This window comes from Nomascus leucogenys, chromosome X (assembly GCF_006542625.1).
Source record: "Nomascus leucogenys isolate Asia chromosome X, Asia_NLE_v1, whole genome shotgun sequence".
Lineage (NCBI taxonomy): Eukaryota > Metazoa > Chordata > Mammalia > Primates > Hylobatidae > Nomascus > Nomascus leucogenys.
In genome coordinates, this window is record NC_044406.1 from 62,716,677 (window position 1) to 62,741,276 (window position 24,600).

General features: G+C 40.5%; 1 protein-coding gene, 1 non-coding gene and 1 pseudogene across 2 annotated transcripts in view; 1 reads left to right on the plus strand and 2 right to left on the minus strand.

The window, feature by feature from the left end:
- TEX11 (testis expressed 11) overlaps positions 1–24,600 on the minus strand; it is a 404,765-nt gene that overhangs the window by 327,231 nt on the left and 52,934 nt on the right. Inside the window, exons 5-7 of the mRNA XM_003272686.3 lie at positions 23,652–23,731; positions 16,042–16,122; positions 15,828–15,947 (exon numbers count right to left, since the gene is read on the minus strand). Of these exons, the coding sequence (XP_003272734.1) occupies positions 15,828–15,947; positions 16,042–16,122; positions 23,652–23,731 (281 nt within the window). The remainder of the gene's footprint in view (positions 1–15,827; positions 15,948–16,041; positions 16,123–23,651; positions 23,732–24,600) is intronic.
- Positions 3,544–3,757, minus strand: LOC115833505. Its single transcript, XR_004028922.1, has one exon. It is a non-coding gene; the product is annotated as a small nucleolar RNA U3 (small nucleolar RNA).
- Positions 19,987–20,571, plus strand: LOC100584862 (annotated as a pseudogene).

Genomic DNA, 24,600 nt, shown 5'->3' on the forward strand with positions numbered 1-24,600 from the left:
TATTCGCGAATATTTATCTGACAAGGGAATCATACCCAGAATATACAAATAATCCTGTAAATTCAACAGTAAACTATCAAACAATCCAAATAGAAAATAGACAAGAAAAGTGACAGATATTTTGCCTAAAGGGAGACACAGATGGCAAATAAGTAAATGAAAAGATGTTCAACATCATTAGCCATTAGAGAAATGCAAATTAAAACCACAATGAGATATCACTATATATCTATTAGGATAGCTACAATAAAAAAAAATTGGTCACAATACCAAATGCTGTCAAGGATGCAAAGAAATGGGATCTGTCATACATTACTGTAAGAATCTAAATGGTGGCCGGGTGCAGTGGCTCACATCTGTAATCCCAGCACTTTGGGAGGCCGAGGTGGGCAGATCACCTGAGGTCAGCAGTTCGAGACGAGCCTGGCCAAGATGGCAAAGCCCCATTTCTACTAAAAATACAAAAATTAGCCAGGCATGGTGGCACGCACCACTCGGGAGGCTGAGGCAGGAGAATCACTTGAGCCTGGGAGGCGGAGGTTGCAGTGAGCTGAGATCATGCCACTGCACTCCAGCCTAGGTGACAGAGTGAGACTCTGTCTCAAAACAAAACAAAACAAAACAAAACAAAACAAAACACAGAATGTAAAATGGCATGGCCACTCTAGAAAACAGTTGGCAGTTTCTAAAAAAAAAAAAAAAACTAAATATACCCTTTATGTCCACACAAAAACCTGTATGGAAATGTTCATGCTAACTTATTTACAATAGCCAAAAATTGGAAACAACCCAAATTCTTTCAATGGTGAATGGCTAAACAAATTGGTACATCCATAGCATAGAATTCTACATAGCAATAAAAAGAGAACAGGGCTGGGTGCGTTGACTCATGCCTGTAATCCCAGCACTTTGGTAGGCAGAGGTGGGCGGATCACTTGAGGCCAGGAGTTTGAGACCAGCCTGGCCAACTTGGTGAAACCCCATCTATACTAAAAAATACAAAAAAATTAGCCAGGCAAGGTGGCACATGCCTGTAATCTCAGGCTACCTGGGAGGCTGAGGCAGGAGAATTGCTTGAACTCAGGAGGCAATAGTTGCAGTGAGCCGAGATTGCGCCATTGCACTCCAGCCTGGGCAACAGAGTGAGACTCTGTCTCAAAAACAAACAAACAAACAAAAAGAACAAACTATTAACACATAAAAAGACAAGGACGGATCGCAAAAAAAATGCTGAGTGAAAACAACCAATACGAAATGGTTACATAGTGTATTATAACATTTATATAATATTCTTAAAATGACAAAATTATAGAGATGGAGACTAGGTTTTGCTAGCCTGAGGTTTTGGATGATGGGAAAGGGGTATCCCTATAAAAGGGTTATGTAAAGAATCCGTGTGGTAATGAAACTGTTCTGTATCTTGATTGTGGTGGTGGTGGTAGTGAACATGAGTCTACACCTACGCATGTGCTGAAATTGTATAGAACTATATAAACATACGCAAACACACGTAAGTGCGTTCATGTAAAACTGGTGAAATCTAAATAAGGTCTGTGGATTGTATCAATGTCTATTTCCTGGTTTTATATTGCACTATATGTATGCAAGATTTTGCCACTGGCGAAAAACTGGGTGAAGGGTACACAGATCTCTCTTTACTATTTTCGTAGCTTCCTGAAATCTATGCTTATTTCAAAATTTTAAAAAGTTTTTAGAAACACATTTGTTGGCCAGGCATGGTAGCTCACACCTGTAATCCCAGTGCTTTGGGAGGCCGAGGCGGGTGGATCACCTGAGGTCAGGAGTTCAAGACCAGCCTGGTCAACATGGTGAAACACCGTCTGTACTAAAAATACAAAAATTAACTGAGCATGGTGGCTACCGTCTGTAGTCCCAGCTAGCTACTCGGGAGGCTGAGGCAGGAGAATCGCTTGAACCCAGGAGGTGGAGGTTGCAGTGAGCCAAGATGGCACTACTGCCCTCCAGCCTGGGCAAAAGAGAGAGACTCAGTCTCAAAACAAATAAAATAAAATAAAATCACATTTGTTTAATATCACCACCAATTTCATCAGAAAAGACTAAGTATTTAGGCAGTGGCTCATGCCTGTAGTCCCAGCATTTTGGGAGGCCAAGGCAGGTGGATAACTTGAGGCCAGGAGTTCGAGACCAGCCTGGCCAACATGGGGAAACCCCCATCTCTACTAGAAATGCCAAAACAAAACAAAACAAAAAAGTCAGCCGTGGTGGTGTGCCCTGTAATCCCAGCTAATTGGGAGGCTGAGGCATGAGAATCGCTTGAACCCGGGAGGCAGAGGCTGCAGTGAGCCGAGACTGTGCCACTGCACTCCAACCTGTGTGGCAGAATGAGACTCTGTCTCAAAAAAAAAAAAAAAAAAAAAAAGTAAGACTAAGTATTTAGAAGCTACCAAGCTCATGGTAGAAGTACACATTTTCTAAAATTTCAGTTTTTACCTAAAAGCTCAAACTTTTTCACTGGCAAAAAATAGTGTCAATTGTTTTCCCAGAAGTCACATGCTAACCTAAGTGTCCATCAACAGATGAATGGATGAAGAATGCTAAATGGTACATATACACAATAGAGTCCTATTCACTTGGTTCATTTTATTTTATCTTTTACTTTTGAGAGGGAATCTCACTGTCATCCAGGCTGAAGTGCAGTGGCATCATCTCTGCTCATTGCAACCTCTGTCTCCCGGATTCAAGCGATTCTCCTGCCTCAGTCTCCCAAGGAGCTGAAATTACAGGCACCTGACACCACGCCTGGCTCATTTTTATATTTTCAGTAGAGATGGGGTTTTACCATTTTGGCCAGGCTGGTCTTGAACCCCTGACCTCAGGCGATCCGCCCGCCTCGGCCTCCCAAGGTGCTGGGATTACAGGCATGGGCCACTGCGCCTGGCCCACTTCATTCATTTTTATGAAAACATCTGCTAAATAGCCAAGTTTATGTGTCAGTCATTATTGAAATTAAAAATAGTTAATACAGGCAGGGCACACTGGCTCACGCCCGTAATCCCAGCATTTTGGGAGGCTGAAGTGGGCAGATCACCGGAGGTCAGGAGTTTGAGACCAGCCTGGCCAACATGGCAAAATCCCATCTCTACTAAAAATACAAAAATTAGCCAGGCATGGTGATGCACACCTGTAGTCCCAGCTACTCGGGAGGCTGAGGCAGGAGAATCACTTGAACCCAGGAGGTGGAGTTCGCAGTGCACCGAGATTGTGCCATTGCATTCCAGCCTGGGTGACAGAGCAAGACTCCATCAAACACGCACACACAAGGTAGTTAATTCGGCTCACAAATTAAACAATCACTTAAGACCCTCTCCTCCAGATAACCATCACACTTCGATATGCAACAAAAGTGCTATATGAGTGTTTCCCTTTACATCGCACATAATATTAAAATGATATGTGTTCAAGGGCCCAAGATTTAATAAAATTAATCATCTTTACTCCCTTATCAAGGACGGTTTTCTGTAAAACTGGCATCCTTTTTATTTATTTATTTTTTAAATGAAAACCACTCAGATTGCATCCTTTCCTTCCCAGTCTCCCAAAGGAAGAAAATAACGATCATCAATGGCAAATGGCGGTTGCAGCAAAGCAACATCAAGAGCCGGCTTTACACTTAGGAGATAATGCAGCACCTCCTCTTTGTGGTTTTCAGTGCTATACACGTTCAGAGAAACTTCTCTAGTAACGAACTATAGAAATGATCCCTGAGTGGAGCCAAGATGGCCGAATAGGAACAGCTCCGATCTACAGCTCCCAGCGTGAGTGGCACAGAAGACGGGTGATTTCTGCATTTCCGTTTGCGGTACCGGGTTCATCTCACTAGGGAGTGCCAAACAGTGGGTGCAGGACAGTCAGTGCAGTGCACTGTGCGCGAGCCGAAGCAGGGCGAGGCATTGCCTCACTCAGGAAGTGCAAGGGGTCAGGGAGTTCCCTTTCCTAGTCAAAGAAAGGGGTAACAGACGGCACCTGGAAAATCGGGTCAGTCCCACCCTAATACTGCACTTTTCCAACAGGCTTGGAAAATGGCACACCAGGAGATTGTGTCCCGCACCTGGCTCAGAGGGTCCTATGCCCACGGAATCTCACTGATTGCTGGCACAGCAGTCTGAGATCAAACTGCAAGGCGGCAGCGAGGCTGGGGGAGGGGTGCCCGCCATTGCCCAGGCTTGCTTAGGTAAACAAAGCAGCCAGGAAGCTCGAACTGGGTGAAGCCCACCACAGCTCAAGGAGGCCTGCCTGCCTCTGTAGGCTCCACCTCTGGGGGCAGGGCACAGACAAACAAAAAGTCAGCAGGAACCTCTGCAGACTTAAATGTCCCTGTCTGACAGCTTTGAAGAGAGTAGTGGCTCTCCCAGCACGCAGCTGGATATCTGAGAACGGACAGACTGCCTCCTAAAGTGGGTCCCTGACCCCTGAGCACCATAACTGGGAGGCACCCCCCAGCAGGGACAGACTGACACCTCACTCGGCAGGGTACTCCTCTGAGACAAAACTTCCAGAGGAGCTATCAGACAGCTGAATTTGTGGTCTCACGAAAATCCACTGTTCTGAAGCCACTGCTGCTGACACTCAGCCAAACAGGGTCTGGAGTGGACCTCTAGCAAACTCCAACAGACCTGCAGCTGAGGGTCCTGTCTGGTAGAAGGAAAACTAACAAACAGAAAGGACATCCACACCAAAAACCCATCTGTACACCACCATCATCAAAGACCAAAAGTAGATAAAACCACAAAGATGGGGAAAAAACAGAGCAGAAAAACAGGAAACTCTAAAAAGCAGAGCACCTCTCCTCCTCCAAAGGAATGCAGTTCCTCACCAGCAACGGAACAAAGCTGGATGGAGAATGACTTTGGCGAGTTGAGAGAAGAAGGCTTCAGACGATCAAACTACTCCGAGCTACGGGAGGAAATTCAAAACAATAGCAAAGAAGTTAAAAACTTTGAAAAAAAAATTAGAAGAATGGATAACTAGAATAAGCAATGGAGAGAAGGGCTTAAAGGAGCTGATGGAGCTGAAAGCCAAGTTTCGAGAACTACGCGAAGATTGCAGAAGCCTCGGGAGCCGATGTGATCAACTGGAAGAAAGGGTATCAGTGATGGAAGATGAAATGAATGAAATGAAGCGAGAAGGGAAGTTTAGAGAAAAAAGAATAAAAAGAAATGAACAAAGCCTCCAAGAAATTTGGGACTATGTGAAAAGACCAAATCTATGTCTGATTGGTGTACCTGAAAATCATGGGGAGAATGGAAGCAAGTTGGAAAACACTCTGCAAGATATTATCCAGGAGAACTTCCCCAATCTAGCAAGGCAGGCCAACACTCAGATTCAGGAAATACAGAGAATGCCACAAAGATACTCCTCGAGAAGAGCAACTCCAAGACACATAATTGTCAGATTCACCAAAGTTGAAATGAAGGAAAAAATGTTAAGGATGGTCAGAGAGAAAGGTCGGGTTACCCACAAAGGGAAGCCCATCAGAATAACAGCTGATCTCTCAGCAGAAACTCTACAAGCCAGAAGAGAGTGGGGGCCGATATTCAACATTCTTAAAGAAAATAATTTTCAACCCAGAATTTCATATCCAGCCAAACTAAGCTTCATAAGTGAAGGAGAAATAAAATCCTTTACAGACAAGCAAATGCTGAGTGATTATGTCACCACCAGGCCTGCCCTTAAAGAGCTCCTGAAGGAAGCACTAAACATGGAAAGGAACAACCGGTACCAGCCACTGCAAAAACATGCCAAATTGTAAAGACCATCGAGGCTAGGAAGAAACTGCACCAACTAACGAGCAAAATAACCAACTAACATCATAATGACAGGATCAAATTCACACTTAACAATATTAACTTTAAATGTAAATGGGCTAAATGCTCCAATTAAAAGACACAGACTGGCAAACTGGATAAAGAGTCAAGACCCATCAGTGTGCTGTATTCAGGAAACCCATCTCACATGCAGAGAGACATATAGACTCAAAATAAAGGGATGGAGGAAGATCTATCAAGCAAATGGAAAACAAAAAAAGGCAGGGGTTGCAATCCTAGTCTCTGATAAAATAGACCTTAAACCAACAAAGATCAAAAGAGACAAAGAAGGCCATTACATAATGGTAAAGGGATCAATTCAACAAGAAGAGCTAACTATCCTAAATATATATGCACCCAACACAGGAGCACCCAGATTCATAAAGCAAGTCCTGAGTGACCTACAAAGGGACTTAAACTCCCACACAATAATAATGGGAGATTTTAACACCCCACTGTCAACATTAGACAGATCAACCAGACAGAAAGTTAACAAGGATATCCAGGAATTGAACTCGGCTCTGCACAAAGTGGACCTAATAGACATCTACAGAACTCTCCACACCAAATCAACAGAATATACATTTTTTTCAGCACCACACCACACCTATTCCAAAATTGACCACATAGTTGGAAGTAAAGCTCTCCTCAGCAAATGTAAAAGAACAGAAGTTATAACAAACTGTCTCTCAGACCACAGTGCAATCAAACTACAACTCAGGATTAAGAAACTCATTCAAAACCGCTCAACTACATGGAAACTGAACAACCTGCTCCTGAATGACTACTGGGTACATAATGAAATGAAGGCAGAAATAAAGATGTTGTTTGAAACCAATGAGAACAAAGACACAACATACCAGAATCTCTGGGACACATTCAAAGCAGTGTGTAGAGGGAAATTTATAGCACTAAATGCCCACAAGAGAAAGCAGGAAAGTCCAAAATTGACACCCTAACATCACAATAAAAAGAATGAGAAAAGCAAGAGCAAACACATTCAAAAGCTAGCAGAAGGCAAGAAATAACTAAAATCAGAGCAGAACTGAAGGAAATAGGGACACAAAAAACCCTTCAAAAAGTTAATGAATCCAGGAGCTGGTTTTTTGAAAAGATCAACAAAATTGATAGACCGCTAGCAAGACTAATAAAGAAGAAAAGAGAGAAGAATCAAATAGATGCAATAAAAAATGAAAAAGGGGTTATCACCACCGATCCCACACAAATACAGTCTGCCATCAGAGAATACTACAAACACCTCTACGCAAATAAACTAGAAAATCTAGAAGAAATGGATAAATTCCTCCACAAATACACCCTCCCAAGACTAAACCAGGAAGAAGTTGAATCTCTGAATAGACCAATAACAGGCTCTGAAATTGTGGCAATAATCAATAGCTTACCAACCAAAAAGAGTCCAGGACCTGATGGATTCACAGCCGAATTCTACCAGAGGTACAAGGAGGAACTGGTACCATTCCTTCTGAAACTATTCCAATTGATAGAAAAAGAGGGAATCCTCCCTAACACATTTTATGAGGCCAGCATCGTCCTGATACCAAAGCCTGGCAGAGACATAACCAAAAAAGAGAATTTCAGACCAATATCCTTGATGAACATTGATGCAAAAATCCTCAATAAAATACTGGCAAATCGAATCCAGCAGCACATCAAAAAGCTTATACACCATGATCAAGTGGGTTTCATCCCTGGGATGCAAGGCTGGTTCAACATATGCAAATCAATAAATGTAATCCAGCATATAAACAGAACCAAAGACAAAAACCACATGATTATCTCAATAGATGCAGAAAAGGCCTTTGACAAAATTCAACAACGCTTCATGCTAAAAACTCTCAATAAATTAGGTATTGATGGGACGTATCTCCAAATAATAAGAGCTATCTATGACAAACCCACAGCCAATATCGTGCTGAGTGGGCAAAAACTGGAAGCATTGCCTTTGAAAACTGGCACAAGACAGGGATGCCCTCTCTCACCGCTCCTATTCAACATAGTGCTGGAAGTTCTGGCCAGGGCAATCAGGCAGGAGAAGGAAATAAAGAGTATTCAATTAGGAAAAGAGGAAGTCAAATTGTCCCTGTTTGCAGATGACATGATTGTATATCTAGAAAACCCCATCGTCTCAGCCCAAAATCTCCTTAAGCTGATTAGTAACTTCAGCAAAGTCTCAGGATACAAAATCAATGTACAAAAAACACAAGCATTCTTGTACACCAATCACAGACAAACAGAGAGCCAAATCGTGAGTGAACTCCCATTCACAATTGCTTCAAAGAGAATAAAATACCTAGGAATCCAACTTACAAGGGACGTGAAGGACCTCTTCAAGGAGAACTACAAACCACTGCTCAATGAAATAAAAGAGGATACAAACAAATGGAAGAACATTCCATGCTCATGGGTTGGAAGAATCAATATCGTGAAAATGGCCATACTGCCCAAGGTAATTTATAGATTCAATGCCATCCCCATCAAGCTACCAATGACTTTCTTCACAGAATTGGAAAAAACTACTTTAAAGTTCATATGGAACCAAAAAAGAGCCCGCATCGCCAAGTCAATCCTAAGCCAAAAGAACAAAGCTGGAGGCCTCATGCTACCTGACTTCAAACTATACTACAAGGCTACAGTAACCAAAACAGCATGGTACTGGTACCACAACAGAGACATAGATCAATGGAACAGAACAGAGCCCTCAGAAATAATGCCACATATCTACAACTATCTGATCTTTGACAAACCTGAGAAAAACAAGCAACGGGGAAAGGATTCCCTATTTAATAAATGGTGCTGGGAAAACTGGCTAGCCACATGTAGAAAGCTGAAACTGGATCCCTTCCTTACACCTTATACAAAAATTAATTCAAGATGGATTAAAGACTTACATGTTAGACCTAAAACCATAAAAAGCCCTGAAGAAAGCCTAGGCAATACCATTCAGGACATAAGTGTGGGCAAGGACTTCATGTCTGAAACACCAAAAGCAATGGCAACAAAAGTCAAAATTGACAAATGGGATCTAATTAAACTAAAGAGCTTCTGCACAGCAAAAGAAACTACCATCAGAGTGAACAGGCAACCTACAGAATGGGAGAAAATTTTTGCAACCTACTCATCTGACAAAGGGCTAATATCCAGAATCTACAATGAGCTCAAACAAATTTACAAGAAAAAAACAAACAACCCCATCAAAAAGTGGGCGATGGACATGAACAGACACTTCTCAAAAGAAGACATTTATGCAGCCAAAAAAACACATGAAAAAATGCTCATCATCACTGGCCATCAGAGAATGGCATATCAAAACCACAATGAGATACCATCTCACACCAGTTAGAATGGCCATCATTAAAAAGTCAGGAAACAACAGGTACTGGAGAGGATGTGGAGAAATAGGAACACTTTTACACTGTTGGTGAGCCTGTAAACTAGTTCAACCATTGTGGAAGTCAGTGTGGCGATTCCTCAGGAATTTAGAACTAGAAATACCATTTGACCCAGCCATCCCATTACTGGGTATATACCCAAAGGACTATAAATCATGCTGCTATAAAGACACATGCACACGTATGTTTGTTGCGGCACTATTCACAATAGCAAAGACTTGGAACCAACCCAAATGTCCAACAACGATAGCCTGGATTAAGAAAATGTGGCGCATATACACCATGGAATACTATGCAGCCATAAAAAAGGATGAGTTCATGTCCTTTGTAGGGACATGGATGAAACTGGAAATCATCATTCTCAGTAAACTATCACAAGGACAAAAAACCAAACACCGCATGTTCTCACTCACAGGTGGGAATTGAACAATGAGAACTCATGGACACAGGAAGGAGAACATCACACTCTGGGGACTGTTGTGGGTTGGGGGAGGGGGGAGGGACAGCATTAGGAGATATACTTAATGCTAAATGACGAGTTAATGGGTGCAGCAAACCAACCCGGCACATGGATACATATGTAACAAACCTGCACATTGTGCACATGTACCCTAAAACCTAAAGTATAATAATAAAAAAAATTAAAAAATAAAAATAAAAATAAAAATAAATGATCCCTGAAAGTATAGTCTTAAAACTGGCATTCTTTTTAAAGTAAGAGTATAGCAGTGATGAATAAAAAGATGACTAGTCTGTATGCTACTGCCACTATCCTGATTCATGTCGAAGTGCCAGCAATCTTACCCATCATTGCTTTGCATCACCAGAGCAAGTGCTAAAACAGCAAAAAATAGGCAAATAATGTTTTAGAATTTTTATAAAATAGTTTTGACCTCCCAGAACCTCCCACCATAACTTCTTCCATTGCCTCACCACCCATTCAGTCCTTAAACCCTTACAGTCTATTTTCTACTATTATGATATAGTTGGAATATTTGTCCCTTCCAAATCTCATGTTGAAATGTGATGCCCCAGGTCAGGCATGGTCGCTCACACCTGTAATCCCAGCAGTTTGGGAGGCCAAGGTGGGTGGATTGCTTGAGGCGAGGAGTTCAAGGCCAGCCTGGCCAGCATGGCGAAACCTGTCTCTACTAAAAATACAAAAATTAGCCGGGCATGGTGGCATGCGACTGTAATCCCAGCTACTCGGGAGGCTGAGGCATGAGAATAGCTTGAACCCAGGAGGCAGAGATTTCAGTGAGCCGAGATCACGCCACTGCACTACAACCTAGGGAACAGAGCAAGACTCTGTCTCTAAAAAAAAAAAAAGAAAGAAAGAAAACAAAGAAATGTGATGCCCCAGTTTTGGAGGTAACGCCCAGTGGGAGGTGTTTAGGTCATGGAGTCAGATCTCTTATGAATAACTTGGCTCCCTCCCCACAGTAACAGTGAGTTGTTGCTCTAGTAGTTCCTGTAAGATGGAATTGTTCGAAAGAGTCTGGTATCACCCTCCCCTGTATCTCTTCTTCCCTCTCTTGTCATGTGACATGCCTGCTCCCCTTCGACTTTTGGCATGATTGAAAGCTTACTGAGGTCCCTGGCCAGAAGCAGATGCTGGCATATGCTTCTTGTACAGTGTGCAGAACCGTGAGCAAGAATAAATCTCTTTTCTTTATAAATTACCCAGCCTCAAGTATGCCATTATAGGAATACAAAATGAACTAAGACACCTTACTACCGAAACTGCTTTCTATGGTCACTATCATCTTCCTAAACGTCAGGTCCAGTGGCGTTTATTCCAACCTCATTTCCTTTTATTTCTCTGAAGCACTGGCCACTGTTGATCATCCTTTTCTGCAAGCTCTCTTCTCGTGGATGACCCACACTGTTCTAGTCCTCTTTCATCTCTGGTATTCCTTCTTTTTCGTTTGCTCTGCTTTTTGAAATTTTAATGTAATTAAATTTAATTTTTTAAAGACAGGGATTCACTCTATCACCCAGACTGGAGTGCCATGGTGTAATCATGGCTCACTGCAGCCTCAATCTGTGATCCTCCTGTTTCAGCCTCCCCTGAAGCTGAGACCACAAGCATGTGCTACCATGCCTGGCTAATTTTTTTTCTTTTCTCACAGAGATAGGGTCTAACTATGTTGCCCATGCTGGTCTTGAACTCCTGACCTCAAATGATCCTCCCACCTTGGCCTCCCAAAGTGCTGGGATTACAGGTGCGAGCCACCATGCCTAGCAGTGCTTGCTCTACTTTCGACTATACTCTCCCACCTCCCAACAACATGTAAATGTTTGTGGAATGAACAGGCTTTATTATCCTCCCTTTCCTGCCTCCAAAGAGTCAATGGTTCAAGTCCGTCTCACTGAGCATAAATGATTGCTTCCTTTATATGTCTCCTGTATCTGTCCCTTCTTTCCCGTTCTCATTGGTAATACCATAGTCCAGGCTTTCACCAGTTCATGCTTACACTATGCCTTGATTCTGTTCAGTTTTCAATCAATTCTAAACACGATTACAGGTTACTCTTCACTAGGTGCCACCAAACTTCTTCCTGAACACTTTCAATCACCCCAGTACCTTTAGGAAAATATCAAAAGTATTTTTTCAAAGAGGTATATTTGGGCTTTCTCAGCCTGGCCCTACTTATTTCTCCAGACTTAGCACTCATCATGCCCTTGCAAAATACTTTCCTTCAAACAAACTGGTCACACTGTTCCTTAAACATGGCATGCACATTTCTGCCTACACGACTTTGCTCATGTGCAAACCTTTGCTCTGCCTGGACTATTCTGTGCCCTCTTCCCCACCTTCCTAAGTCTATTTCTTCCTTCAAAGTTCAAATCATGCTCTAAATCCTGTGTGTCTTCTCCTACAACCCATTCCACAATAATCTCCCCACTTTTCTACACTCTTGTAGCACTTGCCTGTACCGGTGTTTTTCAGTCTTTCATATTTTACATACTAATGATCACTCTTTTGATAGGATGGGGGGTGCAAAAAGATCAGAAAGGAATAACAGGGGGACAGCAAATTCATTTGTACCACACACATTTACATAATATCTATTACATGCTATGTACTATGCTAGAAGCTGACAATGCAGGTTAATTTTTTTACATTACTACTTTTTTAACTACTAGGAAAGATGGTGAACCAAAGTCCTTGATATAATAGAGAAAGCTGGCTTTCACTTGGCTTGTATCTCCAGGATAGCCTCCATCATAGTCTTTATAGGTAAGCTCATAGCCCCTTCCTCAGTGTGACCCTGTCAGCTTCTACAAGTGGTCTCACTTTAAATAGGGGAGGCAGCAGAAGCAAAACATATGACCCTTGCATCTGCAGATGATGCACACTGCAGAAAGAGGCACTGCCAGTAACCAAGGGAAATGGGGAATTAGGAGAAACACCAAGATCTATAGTTATTTTTACAATTCTAAAAGATTACAGAAGGGTAATCTGGCACATGCATACACAGAAAAGTATCCTTCACCTTGCAAGTGGATATAGGGATTGAGGAAAAATAAAATGTTAACAATCGTTAGGAAGGTCATGTGACCACTTTAGACAAAGTCTGTGTCCCACCTAACCTAAGTCATTCATTTGGCACTTAATATTTTCCTTTTTCCAGTTTTAGAAAATGTATTCATGGCCTATCTCTCAAATTAGCTTATAATTTTCTTAAGGAAAATGACCATATATTACATCTCCACTCACACATAGCACTGAACACTGCATGTAGATCACTTATCTGTACAACTATTATAGTACCCAATTTTTTCTATCTTGTATATGCATCCTTTATCTCACCAACTAAACTATAATCCTTGAGGATAGGATATGTGATTATTTGCATTATTCCACAAAACCTAGCATAGTAGTCTGTTCATAGAAGATATTCCTTGTCTGTTGAATAATTTAATAAATAATAAAGCAATTATCTAACTGGTTAAATAGTAGGTGCCTAGAGAAAGATAAGGCCTCTCAGGAGCTTTATTAAGACAGAGAAAACTCATTATCAAACACCGCTATTAACCGCCATTTTAAAGATGTCTTCTCCCAAGCAAATATCAACAAAACTCATAAACTCTGATGGTGAGAATGTCTTAGAAATGAAAAATTAACTTAGAGCAAAAGGAATTAGCCTTCACTTCAACTTCTGAAGATGTCATCACTTACCAAAGTCAGGAATTATATAGTTCTCATTACTGATTATAACAACTAACATTTTTAACCAGCTATATAAAGATGCCATTTAGATATCAACATCCACCACACTGAACAAATGCTACAAGACTTTCTGAAATCATAGGATCTAGGTGTTAAAAGGGACTTAAGGGTCATAGTAGTCAAATTTCCTACCAAATGAAGGAATTCCTTCTGCAATGTATAATTCTTAGGATATTCACACCTTTGCTTACAAATTTCCAGTGAAAACAGATTTAAAATCTTGCAGGAAAGCTATTCCATTATAGGATTACTATCACTGATAAAAGGCTGCTCCTTACATTAAGCCAAAATCTGTCTTCCTATAATTTCTACCCATTGTTCTTCATTCTATCCTGTGGAGTTTAATTCCTTTTTAATACAATAGTCCTTAAAATATTCAAAGAGAGCTATCATTCCTACTGTCTTCTTTTTCTGAGACAAACATCACTATATTCTCCAAATATTTTTCATATATTTTGTACACCAACCCAGTGATTTTAAAATGTGATGCCTAGAAGTTATCACAATATTCAAAATGTGAATTAACTACCTAGATGAGGACACTATGTATCTATTAACATAGCCTAGGACTGTGCTAGCTTTTTTTGCAGTTACATCACATCACTGATTTAAGTTTGAGTTTGTGGACAATTAAAACACATAGGTCTGGCCAGTCGCAGTGGCTCATGCCTGCAATTCCAGCACTTCGGGAGGGCAAGGTGGGAGAATCACTTGAGCCCAGGAGTTCAAGGTCAGCCTAGACAACATAGTAAAACCCTCCCTCTACAAAAAAAAAAAATTGTTTATTTAATTAGCCAGGCACAGTGGCATACACCCATAGTCCTACTTACTCGGGAGGCTGAGGGAGGAGGATCCCTTGAGCCCAGGAGGTTGGGGATGCAGTGAGCTATGATTGGGCCACATTACTCCAGCCTGGGCAACAAAGCAAGATCCTGTCTCTAAAACAACAACAAAAATACCACACATAGATCTGGCCAGGCATGGTGGCTCACACCTGTAATCCCTGCACTTTGAGAGGCCAAGGTGAGAGGACTGCTTGAGACAGAAATTGGAAACAACTCAAATGTTCATCAATAGATGAATGGATAAACAAAACATGGAATATTCATACAGTGAAACATGCAACAACACTGATGAACCTTGAAGACAATTATGCTAAGTGAAAGAAGCTAATTACAAAAGACCACTTATTGCATGATTATATTAATATGAAATGTCCAAAATAGGCATATAGAGAGAGACAGAAAATAAATTCACGGTTGCTAGAGCTAGAGTCAGAAGCAATGAGGAATGACTGTTAATGCTGATGGGGATTTCTTTTTGGGATGACAAACATGTTTTAAACTTAGCTTGTGGTGAACATTGCACAATTCTGTGAATATACTAAATTACTGAATTATACAGTGTAAATGGGTGAATTTTATGGTATATGAATTATATCTCAGTAAATATGTTAAAAAATAAAAAAGGGGACTTTTCTTTTTTGTTGTTGTTTTGTTTGTTTGTTTTTTGAGACAGAGTCTAGCTCTGTCACCCAGGCTGGAGTGCAGTGGCACAATCATAGCTCCCTGTAACCTGGGCTCAAGGGATCCTCCTGCCTCAGACTCCCTAGTAGCTGGAACTACAGGTGCACACCACCAAGCCTGGCTAATTTTTTACTTTTATTTTTTGGTAGAGATGGGGGTCTTACTATACTGCCCAGGTTGGTCTCCAATCCTGGGCTCAAGCCATCTTTCCACTTCAGGCTCCCAAAGTGCTGGGATTGCAGGCATAAGCCACCATGCCCAGCTGGGGATTTTTCATTTCCAGAATTGTGTAATAACAGAAAGCAAACTCATCATAGCTCAAATGCACACCTAAGTGTATGATGGCAAAAGGAGGAAACCCACAAGATAAACAGAGGTAAAATATAACTTTAAACATTGTGTGATCGCAGCAGACTTTTAGAAAGCATCAATAGACAACTCAGAACAACTGCAAATGAGAAGGCTCTTTTCAGGCAAATATTTTAGGCAGACTGTGAATGTAAGAGAAAGTCACAGAGACAGGTGTTTCAAGTAGGGATTGTTGCCATAAATAAATGACAGATGTTACATGCAGGGGGTGAAAATGATGTTTAGCTGTATATCAGTCTTCTCACCCTTAGCCACCCCATAGATTCCAATCGGCATTAGTAACATCACCTTCAGATATAACAGAGATAAAAAGGTCAAATTAATATCCTATAAAAGGCCAGTGACATCCGACTTTCTTCCAATAGGCTATATATCATCACTTTTACTTTTACATATGGAAAATGCCCCACTGGAAGACCCTGGTGCCCATGATACCTACTGACTCTGCTTGGTAACAAAGCACTCTGAAGTGGTCTCTCTCAACAGTAATCTTCTCCATGGTCAAGTCAGCCTCAGGGGAGCTCCTTTGAATTAATTTGATGTATAATTGCTCCAGACTCTGGAAAACAAAACCACAGTACAATGTAAAAATGAGAATAACCACAGATGTTACTACTAATAATTGCCTCAGCTAAAAATCAGTGGTAACTTACGGCCACAGAAGCTTGAAAACATTCATCAGCGATTATAAAATTTCCAGCATCCAACCATTCTTTTCCTATTCTCATATTCATCTAGAAGAGAGAAATTAGAAAATAATTTTTAAAAATTCATACCTCCCCCAAATTGGTTGGGGAATACTGGAGAAAATATTGAATCCTCTGTCCATATTCAGTCATATAACTCACAGAAAACAAAAAGCAACAGTTAGCATTTGTTAGAGTTCTGTGTTCTACTTTGAACTCCACAATTTAAGAGAAATGGTCATAAAGACAAAAATAATAGCAAAAATTAAAAGACTTAAAAACACATCTTCTGAGGAAATATTAAAAGAAAACGTTGAGGTAACTTAGACAGGAAGAGAAAGTTCTGAAAACTTAATGCTTCACATACTTGAAGAAAGGTATATGATAAGCATTAGACTACTGGGGTTCTAGTTTTTAATTCCATCTGCAATAAAATTTGGATTAATCCAACAAATGTTTATTAAGTACTTTTACATTCCAGTCTCACTGAAGGAGCTCACAGTATTGTAACTGGTAGATATCCCAACATGCACAAAAATGCAAAATGTGGAAACGGCCCTGGATGCGAACAGTAGGAACATCAGACAGTAGGCCTCCCCAAGAAAGGTGTCTTCCTCCCTCCTCTCCAGAAAGGAACAGAGAGTACAATTACTTTTGCTGGACAGAAACAGAGTTCTAGGTGGCTGACAACACAGGTTAATGAAAAACATCCAGTCCTACCTCTTCATCAGTCACTGGATTCAGGTTACAGTACACAGTGTGACACAATATTCATAGAAGATCATCACAGAATTTCAAATCAAATATGAGCAAGAATTACCAAACAATTGAGGGAAACCAATGCCATGAAAGGACATCACACTCAACAAACAGAATAACTGAGAAAATAGAATTGAGAGAGCTAGCAGATGGAAACATACAGAGATATGAAATTATAATCCACAGAGTTAAATAATAGTCACAATCAATAACATGCCTTTCAGTTTTCATTATTTGGGATCAACAAAGCCAAAAATGCAAATGTTAGAGGTGACAGACGGTGGAAGGTTAAAGGGAAAGAAAGAATGGAAATATTCCAAGGTTAAAGAAAGAATGGAAATATCCTCACAAAGTAGCAAGTAAAGAGATAAACTCCAAATTTGATTTTTTTAACAAAAAAAAAGAAAAGTTTAAATAAATGACTTAGGGATGAGCATGGTGTGGCTCACGCCTGTAATCTTAGCACTTTTGTGAGGCTGAGGTGAAAGGATGACTTCAGGCCAGGAATTCGAGACTGGCCTGAGCAACATAACATAGCAAGACCCTGTCTCTACAAAAAATTTAAAAATTGGTTGGGCATGGTGGTGCACACCTGTGGTCTCAGCTATTAGGGAGGCTGAGGCAGGAAGATTGCTTGAGCTTGGGAGGTGAAGGCTGCAGTGAGCCATGATCACGCCACTGCATGCTAGCCTGGGTGACAGGCAAGACCCTGTTTCAAAAAAAAAAAAATGTATATGTTATTTTAGGCCAGGCGCCATGGCTCATGCCTGTAATGCCAGCACTTTGGGAAGCCGAGGTGGACGGATTTCTTAAGCTCAGGAGTTCGAGACCAGCCTGGGCAACACAGTGAGACCCCCATCTCTACTAAAAATACAAAAAATTGGTTGGGCATGGTGGTGCACACCTGTGGTCCCAGCTACTTGGGAGGCTGAGATGGGAGGATTGCTTGAGCCCGGGGTGCCAAGGTTGCAGTGAGCCAAGATCATGCCATTGCACTCTAGCCTGGGTGACAGAGCAAGACCCTGTCTCAAAAAAAAGTATACTTTTGAAATATATACATATATACAAAAGATTATATGTGTGTATATAAAAATATATATAATTTAAAGTTTTAAAAGACAGCCAACAGATAAATTTAAAATAGTATAATATAACTAACAAAAATTGAGAGGGGATGGGGAGGTAACATGATATAATATGAGATAGATCCTCATCCATCATAATAGCAAATAAATAGATCATAAATAAAGCAGATAAATCAATAATTAGTTATTTGCCAGACATGGTGGCTCACACCTGTAACCCTAGCACTTTGGGAGGCTGAAGCGGGTGGATAGCCTGAGCTCAGTAGTTTGAGACCAGCCTGGGCAACATGCCAAAACCCCATCTCTACTAAAAATACGAAAAATTAGCTGGGCGTGGTGGTGCATGCCTGTAGCCCCAGCTACTCAGGAGACTGAGGCACAAGAATCACTTGAGCCCAGAAGGTGGAGGTTATAGTGAGCTGAGATCATGCCACTGCACTCCAGCTTGGGCGACAGAGTGAGACCCTGTCTCAAAAAAAAAAAAAAAAGAATTAGTTACTGTTACAAGCAGAATTATGCCCCTTCAAAATCCTACACTGCAGCCCTAACCTCCATCACCTCAGAATGTAACTGTATTTGCAGATGGGGGTTTTAAGAAGTGATTGCATTAAAATGAGGCCATTAGGGAGGGCCCTAATCTCATCTGACTGGTATCCTTATAACCAGAGGAAATTTGGACACACAAATGGACACGAAAAATGAGCACACACAGAGGAAAGGCCATGTGAGAGGACACAGCAAGAAGGTGGACATCTGAAAGCCAAGGAAAGAGTACTCAGAAGAAATCAAACTTGCTGACACCTTAATCTTGAACTTCTAGCCTCCAAAACTGTGAGAAAATAAATATCTGTTGTTTAAGCCAACCAACCTGTGATATTGTGTTATGGCAGCCCTAGCAAACCAATACAGTGATACAAGCATATGACTAAGATACATAGAGGGAACCATGAGAGTGAAAACAGAAATGGTTATAGTAATAGCCTTAAAAGTGGCAAAGACATATGCACAAGGCAATTCATTGCAGCACCCAAATGTCCATCAGGGGAGGCTGGTTGAACATAATAAGGTACATACAGCAATTGAAATACAGCTATTAAAAATAAGGAATATCTCTATATATTTCTATGGAGTAATCCCTAGGATATAATGTTAAATGAGGGGAAAAAAATCAGGTGAAGAAGAGTATATATGGAATGTTACCATTTATCTAAGAAAATGGGAGAATGAGGAGAGATATGAGTGTATATTTGTCTGCTTATAAACAAATATTTTATATAAATTTTGTACATATATTTTAAAATATTTTATATTTTGAAACATAAAAATACATTATATAATCCCTTACATGAAATGGTGTAATATTTGCATATAACCTATACACATCTTCCCATGTACTATAAATCATTTCTAGATGATTTAATACAATATAAATGCTATGTGAATAGTTGTTATACTGTATTTTTATTTGTATTATTTTTTATTGTATTGTTATCTTTTTAAGACTTTTTTGGTAATATTTTCAATCTACGATTGGTTGAATCCAAGGATTCAGAAACATACTGCCTATAAATTATTCTGACAAAAATCAAACCTGAATCAGAACAAGCTTCTAGATCTAATTATCAGTTTACAGAAAACAAGGGTTAAAGGAAACAATGGACTATTAAGTGACACCATGAGGAAGCACCAGAACCCAGAATTTAGAAAACTCTATAGGACAACCTCATTTCTTCAACAAATAAATCCGTTCAACAGATTTTTTTTTTAAAAGAGAAGAAAACATGTAGTTTCATTAAAACAGACATATTAACAAAATACAAAGTATGGATTATCTTTGGTCCTGATTTTAAGAAACCAATTGGAGAGGGGGTGGGAGGACTAGATATTTGATTTGGGGAAATCTTTGTTAGGTTTTATCAGGTGTGGTAAAGTGAACTGGGTTTTTTGAATATAAAAATACATTGTCTTGGGAGACATGGGGAAGCACTGGGACACGATTACAGGGTTGGACAGGCCCCATCTGGGAGGAGTTCCTGGGTGAGTCCTGGGTCCCCTGCCTCTTGAGGAGATGGATAAAGATGGGCTTCCTCTCATGGGAGTCAGGCGTAGACTTGATCAAGGTACCTCCTATTCAACAGAAAAGAATGGTGGCTTTTCTAAACCAAATTGTGGTGCACACTGTATAGTTCCTCAACCGCTCTTCTACATTTAGTGAGGAGAAACTGGCAAACCTTTATCTTGGTATCCAGCAAATTGAAACAATTCTCAATATTGTAGATGTAAAGTTGTCATCTATACCAGGCCTAGATGATGTCACGTTTGAAGTATTTCCTTTAAGTGCCCCTAGTGTCACAAATGGATCACATTCTGAAGTCACCTCAGAGTAATCACAACAGGACAGTACATAAGACTCTGGACCACAGGAAAGTCAAGTATCAGCAGGAAATACCTTAACTGTAGCAAAGATTCAAGATATGTCATATATCTCAAAATGGTTCAAGTGAGTGTACCAGTGATGGCAATAAGAAACAAAATGGTATCAGAAGGACTAGACCCGGATCTTCTTGAGAGGTCAGGTGCTCCAGTGCCTGATGGTAAAAGTGAAAAAACTGCAGAACAAAGTTCAGATAGCGAATCTTCCTTTAGTGACTAAGCTTAATTTTGATAAGAATTACACGTGCATGTGTATTGCAAAATCGTGGAACCAACCCAAATGCCCATTAATCAACAAGTGGATAAAAAAACTGTGGTATATATATACAACTGAATACTATGCAGCCATAAAAAGGAATGAATTAACAGCATTTGCAGTAACCTGGATGAGATTGGAGACTATTATTCTAAGTGAAGTAACTCAGGAATGGAAAATCAAACATCGTATGTTCTCACAGACATGTGGGAGCTAAGCTAGGAGGATGCAAAGACATAACAATGATACAATGGACTTTGGGGATTTGGAGGGAAGAGTGGGAGGGGGGCAAGGGATAAAAGACTACAAGTACGATGCCTTGTATACTGCTTGGGTGATGGGTGCACCAAAATCTCACAAATCACCACTAAAGAACTTACTCATGGCCGGATGCAGTGGCTCACGTCTGTAATCCCAGCACTTTGGGAGGCCAAGATAGGTAGATCACGAGGTCAGGAGTTCAAGACCAGCCTGGCCAAGATGGTGAAACTCCGTCTCTACTAAAAATACAAAAATTAGCCAGGAGCAGTGGCCTGTAATCCCAGCTTCTCAGGAGGCTGAGGCAGGAGAATTGCTTGAACCCGGGTGGCAGAGGTTGCAGTGAGCCAAGATCATGCCACTGCACTCCAGCCTGGGCGACAGAGTGAGACTCCATCTCAAGAAAAAAAAGAACTTATGTAACCAAATACTACCTGTACCCCAATAATTTATGGAAAAATAGAAAATAAATAAATAAACATGTAGGGGTACATTTACATTCTATAACAGATTGAACTCACTTAGTCATGAAAACATCAAATGGCCACATATACACCACCAAGCATCCTCTATGTTTAAAAAAATTAAGCATTTACAAGCTGAAAAAAAAATACATTGTCTTTTAGAAACACACACTGAAATATTTATGGGCAAAATTATACATGTTGAATTTGCTTCAAAATAGTCCAGTGGGTTGGCCAGGCGCGGTGGCTCATGCCTATAATCCCAGAACTTTGGGAGGCCAAGGTGGGCGGATCACCTGAGCTCAGGAGTTTGTGACCAGCCTGGCCAACATGGTGAAACCCTGTCTCTACTAAAAATATAAAAATTAGCCGGGTGTGATGGTGGGCGCCTGTAATCCCAGCTACTTGGGAGGCTGAGGCAGGAGAATCACTTGAACCCAGGAGGCAGGGGTTACAGTGAGCTGAGATCGTGCCACTGCACTCCAGCCTGAGTGACAGAGCGAGACTCTATCTCAAAAAAATAAAAAATAATAAAAATAATCCAGTGGGGCCAGGGGGTTGCTATTTGAGGAGATATAGAAGAAACAAGAGTGGCCATGAGTTGATGATTACTCTAGCTGAGTGATGGGTAAATGGAGGGAATCATTGTACTGTCTTACCTGTTTTATATATGTTTGAGCTTTTTTACATAATAAAATATTTTAAAACCCTGGGAAAAATATTTTTCCACTAAAAAAATGTATTTGCCTCTAAGGAGCAAGAGAACAGATAGGGCTGGGTGTGGTGGCTCACTCCTGTAATCCCAGCACTTTGGGAGGCCGGGGCGGGTGGATCACTTGAGGTCAGGAGTTTGAGACCAGCCTGGCCAACATGGTGAAAACCTGTCTCTAGTTAAAAAAAAAAAAATTAGCTGGGCATGGTGGCAAACACCTGTAATCCCAGTTACTCGGGAAGCTGAGGCAGGAGAATCGCTTGAACCCGAGAGGTGGAGGCTGCAGTGAGCCGAGATCACACCACTGCACTCCAGCCTGGGCAACAGAGTGAAATCCTGTCAAAAAAAAAAAAGAGAGAACAGATAGATGGAGCAGAAAATCACTTTTTATTACTTTAATTGCTTTTCTGAACAATTTAATTTTACATAAACATACATTTGTATTTTGGGGGGTGGAAATAAATGTTTAAAAAATTAATCTTTTAGGCCAGGCGCAGTGGCTCATGCCTGTAATCCCAGCACTTTGGGAGGCCGAGGTGAGCAGATCACCTGAGATCAGGAGTTCAAGACCAGCCTGACCAACATGGTGAAACTCTGTCTCTACTAAAAATACAAAAATTAGCTAGGTGTGGTGGCGCATGCCTGTAATCCCAGCTACTCAGGAGGCTGAGACAGGAGAACTGCTTGAACCCAGGAGATGGAGGTTGCAGCGAGCCCAGATCGCACCACTGCATTCCATCCAGGGTGACTCCCTCTCAAAATAAAAATTATAAGGAAAAAATCTTTTAAATAACAGAAATGTAAGAGGAAGACTTCCACTTTCAGCCATGATGGAATAGCTCAATTCAAACTGACTGTCCCACTCTAAACAACCCTAAAAGCTGGGCAAAATATAACTGTGTGAAGGCATTGGAGTGGCTACAATCTTTGAAAGAAGGAAAACACACAAGGTGAACCCTGCATTCAACTCAGTTTTATCATATTATATATGATACAGGATTTATCAGACTGTCGTTGTAGCATTTTACATCGACAAATTCTACCACTATGTATTTACACATATATTTTATAGTTTACAAAGTATTTTTCACAAAAACTTTAATTTTAACTCTATAACACTCTAAGGTAGATATTACTATTTTCATTTTACAAAAGAAAAAACTAAGTAATCTTCCAATGTCACATAGCTAGTAAGTGGCAGACCTAACCTAGGTCTTGAGACTTCAAATCCTGTACCCTTTTCCTTATTTACTTAGTGCTTCAAATTTTTCATTTGAAAAGCTCATTTAGAACTAAGTATTACCATTCCCTTAGATGAAGAAACAGTTACTCTATCAAGTTAGAGGTGAGAAAAGTAAAAAATAAATCATCAACCCAGAATTATAAGTTCAGTATTTGGTTCACTGAACCACTGTAATAACTACAGTATTCGGAGAACTTTAACTGTAGTAGATATACCATTATAAAAGGAACACTGAAAAGGAACACCATCAAAAAAGGATAGCACTAAAAGATTCAACCCCCTTCCAGTTTCACACTAACTTTAATCATTTTCATAGAAGTAACAACCATCTCATTTCATCTCCACTTTCTCCTAAATTAAGACTTACCATAATCAGTCGTTGAATACTTTGTTCTGAGGCAAATGAGGCTTCACACATACTCAGCAACTTGCAAGCAACATAATGTACTGCAAAACAGTAATTAGACAATGATAAACACAAAACATTCATTCTCCTTTTATATACACCAACAGAGAAAAGATGATTGAAAGGAAGCCAGTTTTGTTGTTATTAAAATTAAAAATTGTAAAGGCCTTTTAAAAAAATCAATTTTCAAAACTAAATGACCTAAAACTTATTAAATGAATCATTTACTGAATGTTTCAGTAAGAGATTTATTTATTTATTTATTTATTTATTTATTTATTTATTTATTTTTGAGACGGAGTCTCACTCTGTCGCCCAGGATGGAGTGCAGTGACGCATGATCTTGACTCACTACAGCCTCCGCCTCCCGGGTTCCAGTGATTCCCCTGCCTCAGCCTCCCGAGTAGCTGGGATTACAGGCATGCGCCACCACGTCCAGCTAATTTTTGTATTTTTAGTAGAGATGGGGACTCACCATGTTGACCAGGCTGGTCTCAAACTCCTGACCCCAGGTGATCCACCCGCCTCGGCCTCCCAAAGTGCTGGGATTACAGGTGTGAGCCACCACGCCTGGCCCAGAGAGATATTTAATACTTAAATTTTAATTTCTTAAGGTCCTAAGTCCCAAAGACTCACTAAAAATACCTAATTCCACATGATGCTCTTGTGTATACCATGTTAACAGAAAAATAATTCTAAATTCAATTGACCTAAAGCTATTCAACATCTGACAAAATCTCCGGACATCAGAATAGTTTTTGATTTTTCTCCTAAAATGTGAAATTTTCTAAATATATATATATTTTTTTCTGTAGAGAGAGGGTCTAGCTCTGTCACTCGCCCAAGCTAGAACACAGTGGCATGATCATAGCTCACTGCAGCCTCAAATTCCTGGGCTCAAGCAATCCTC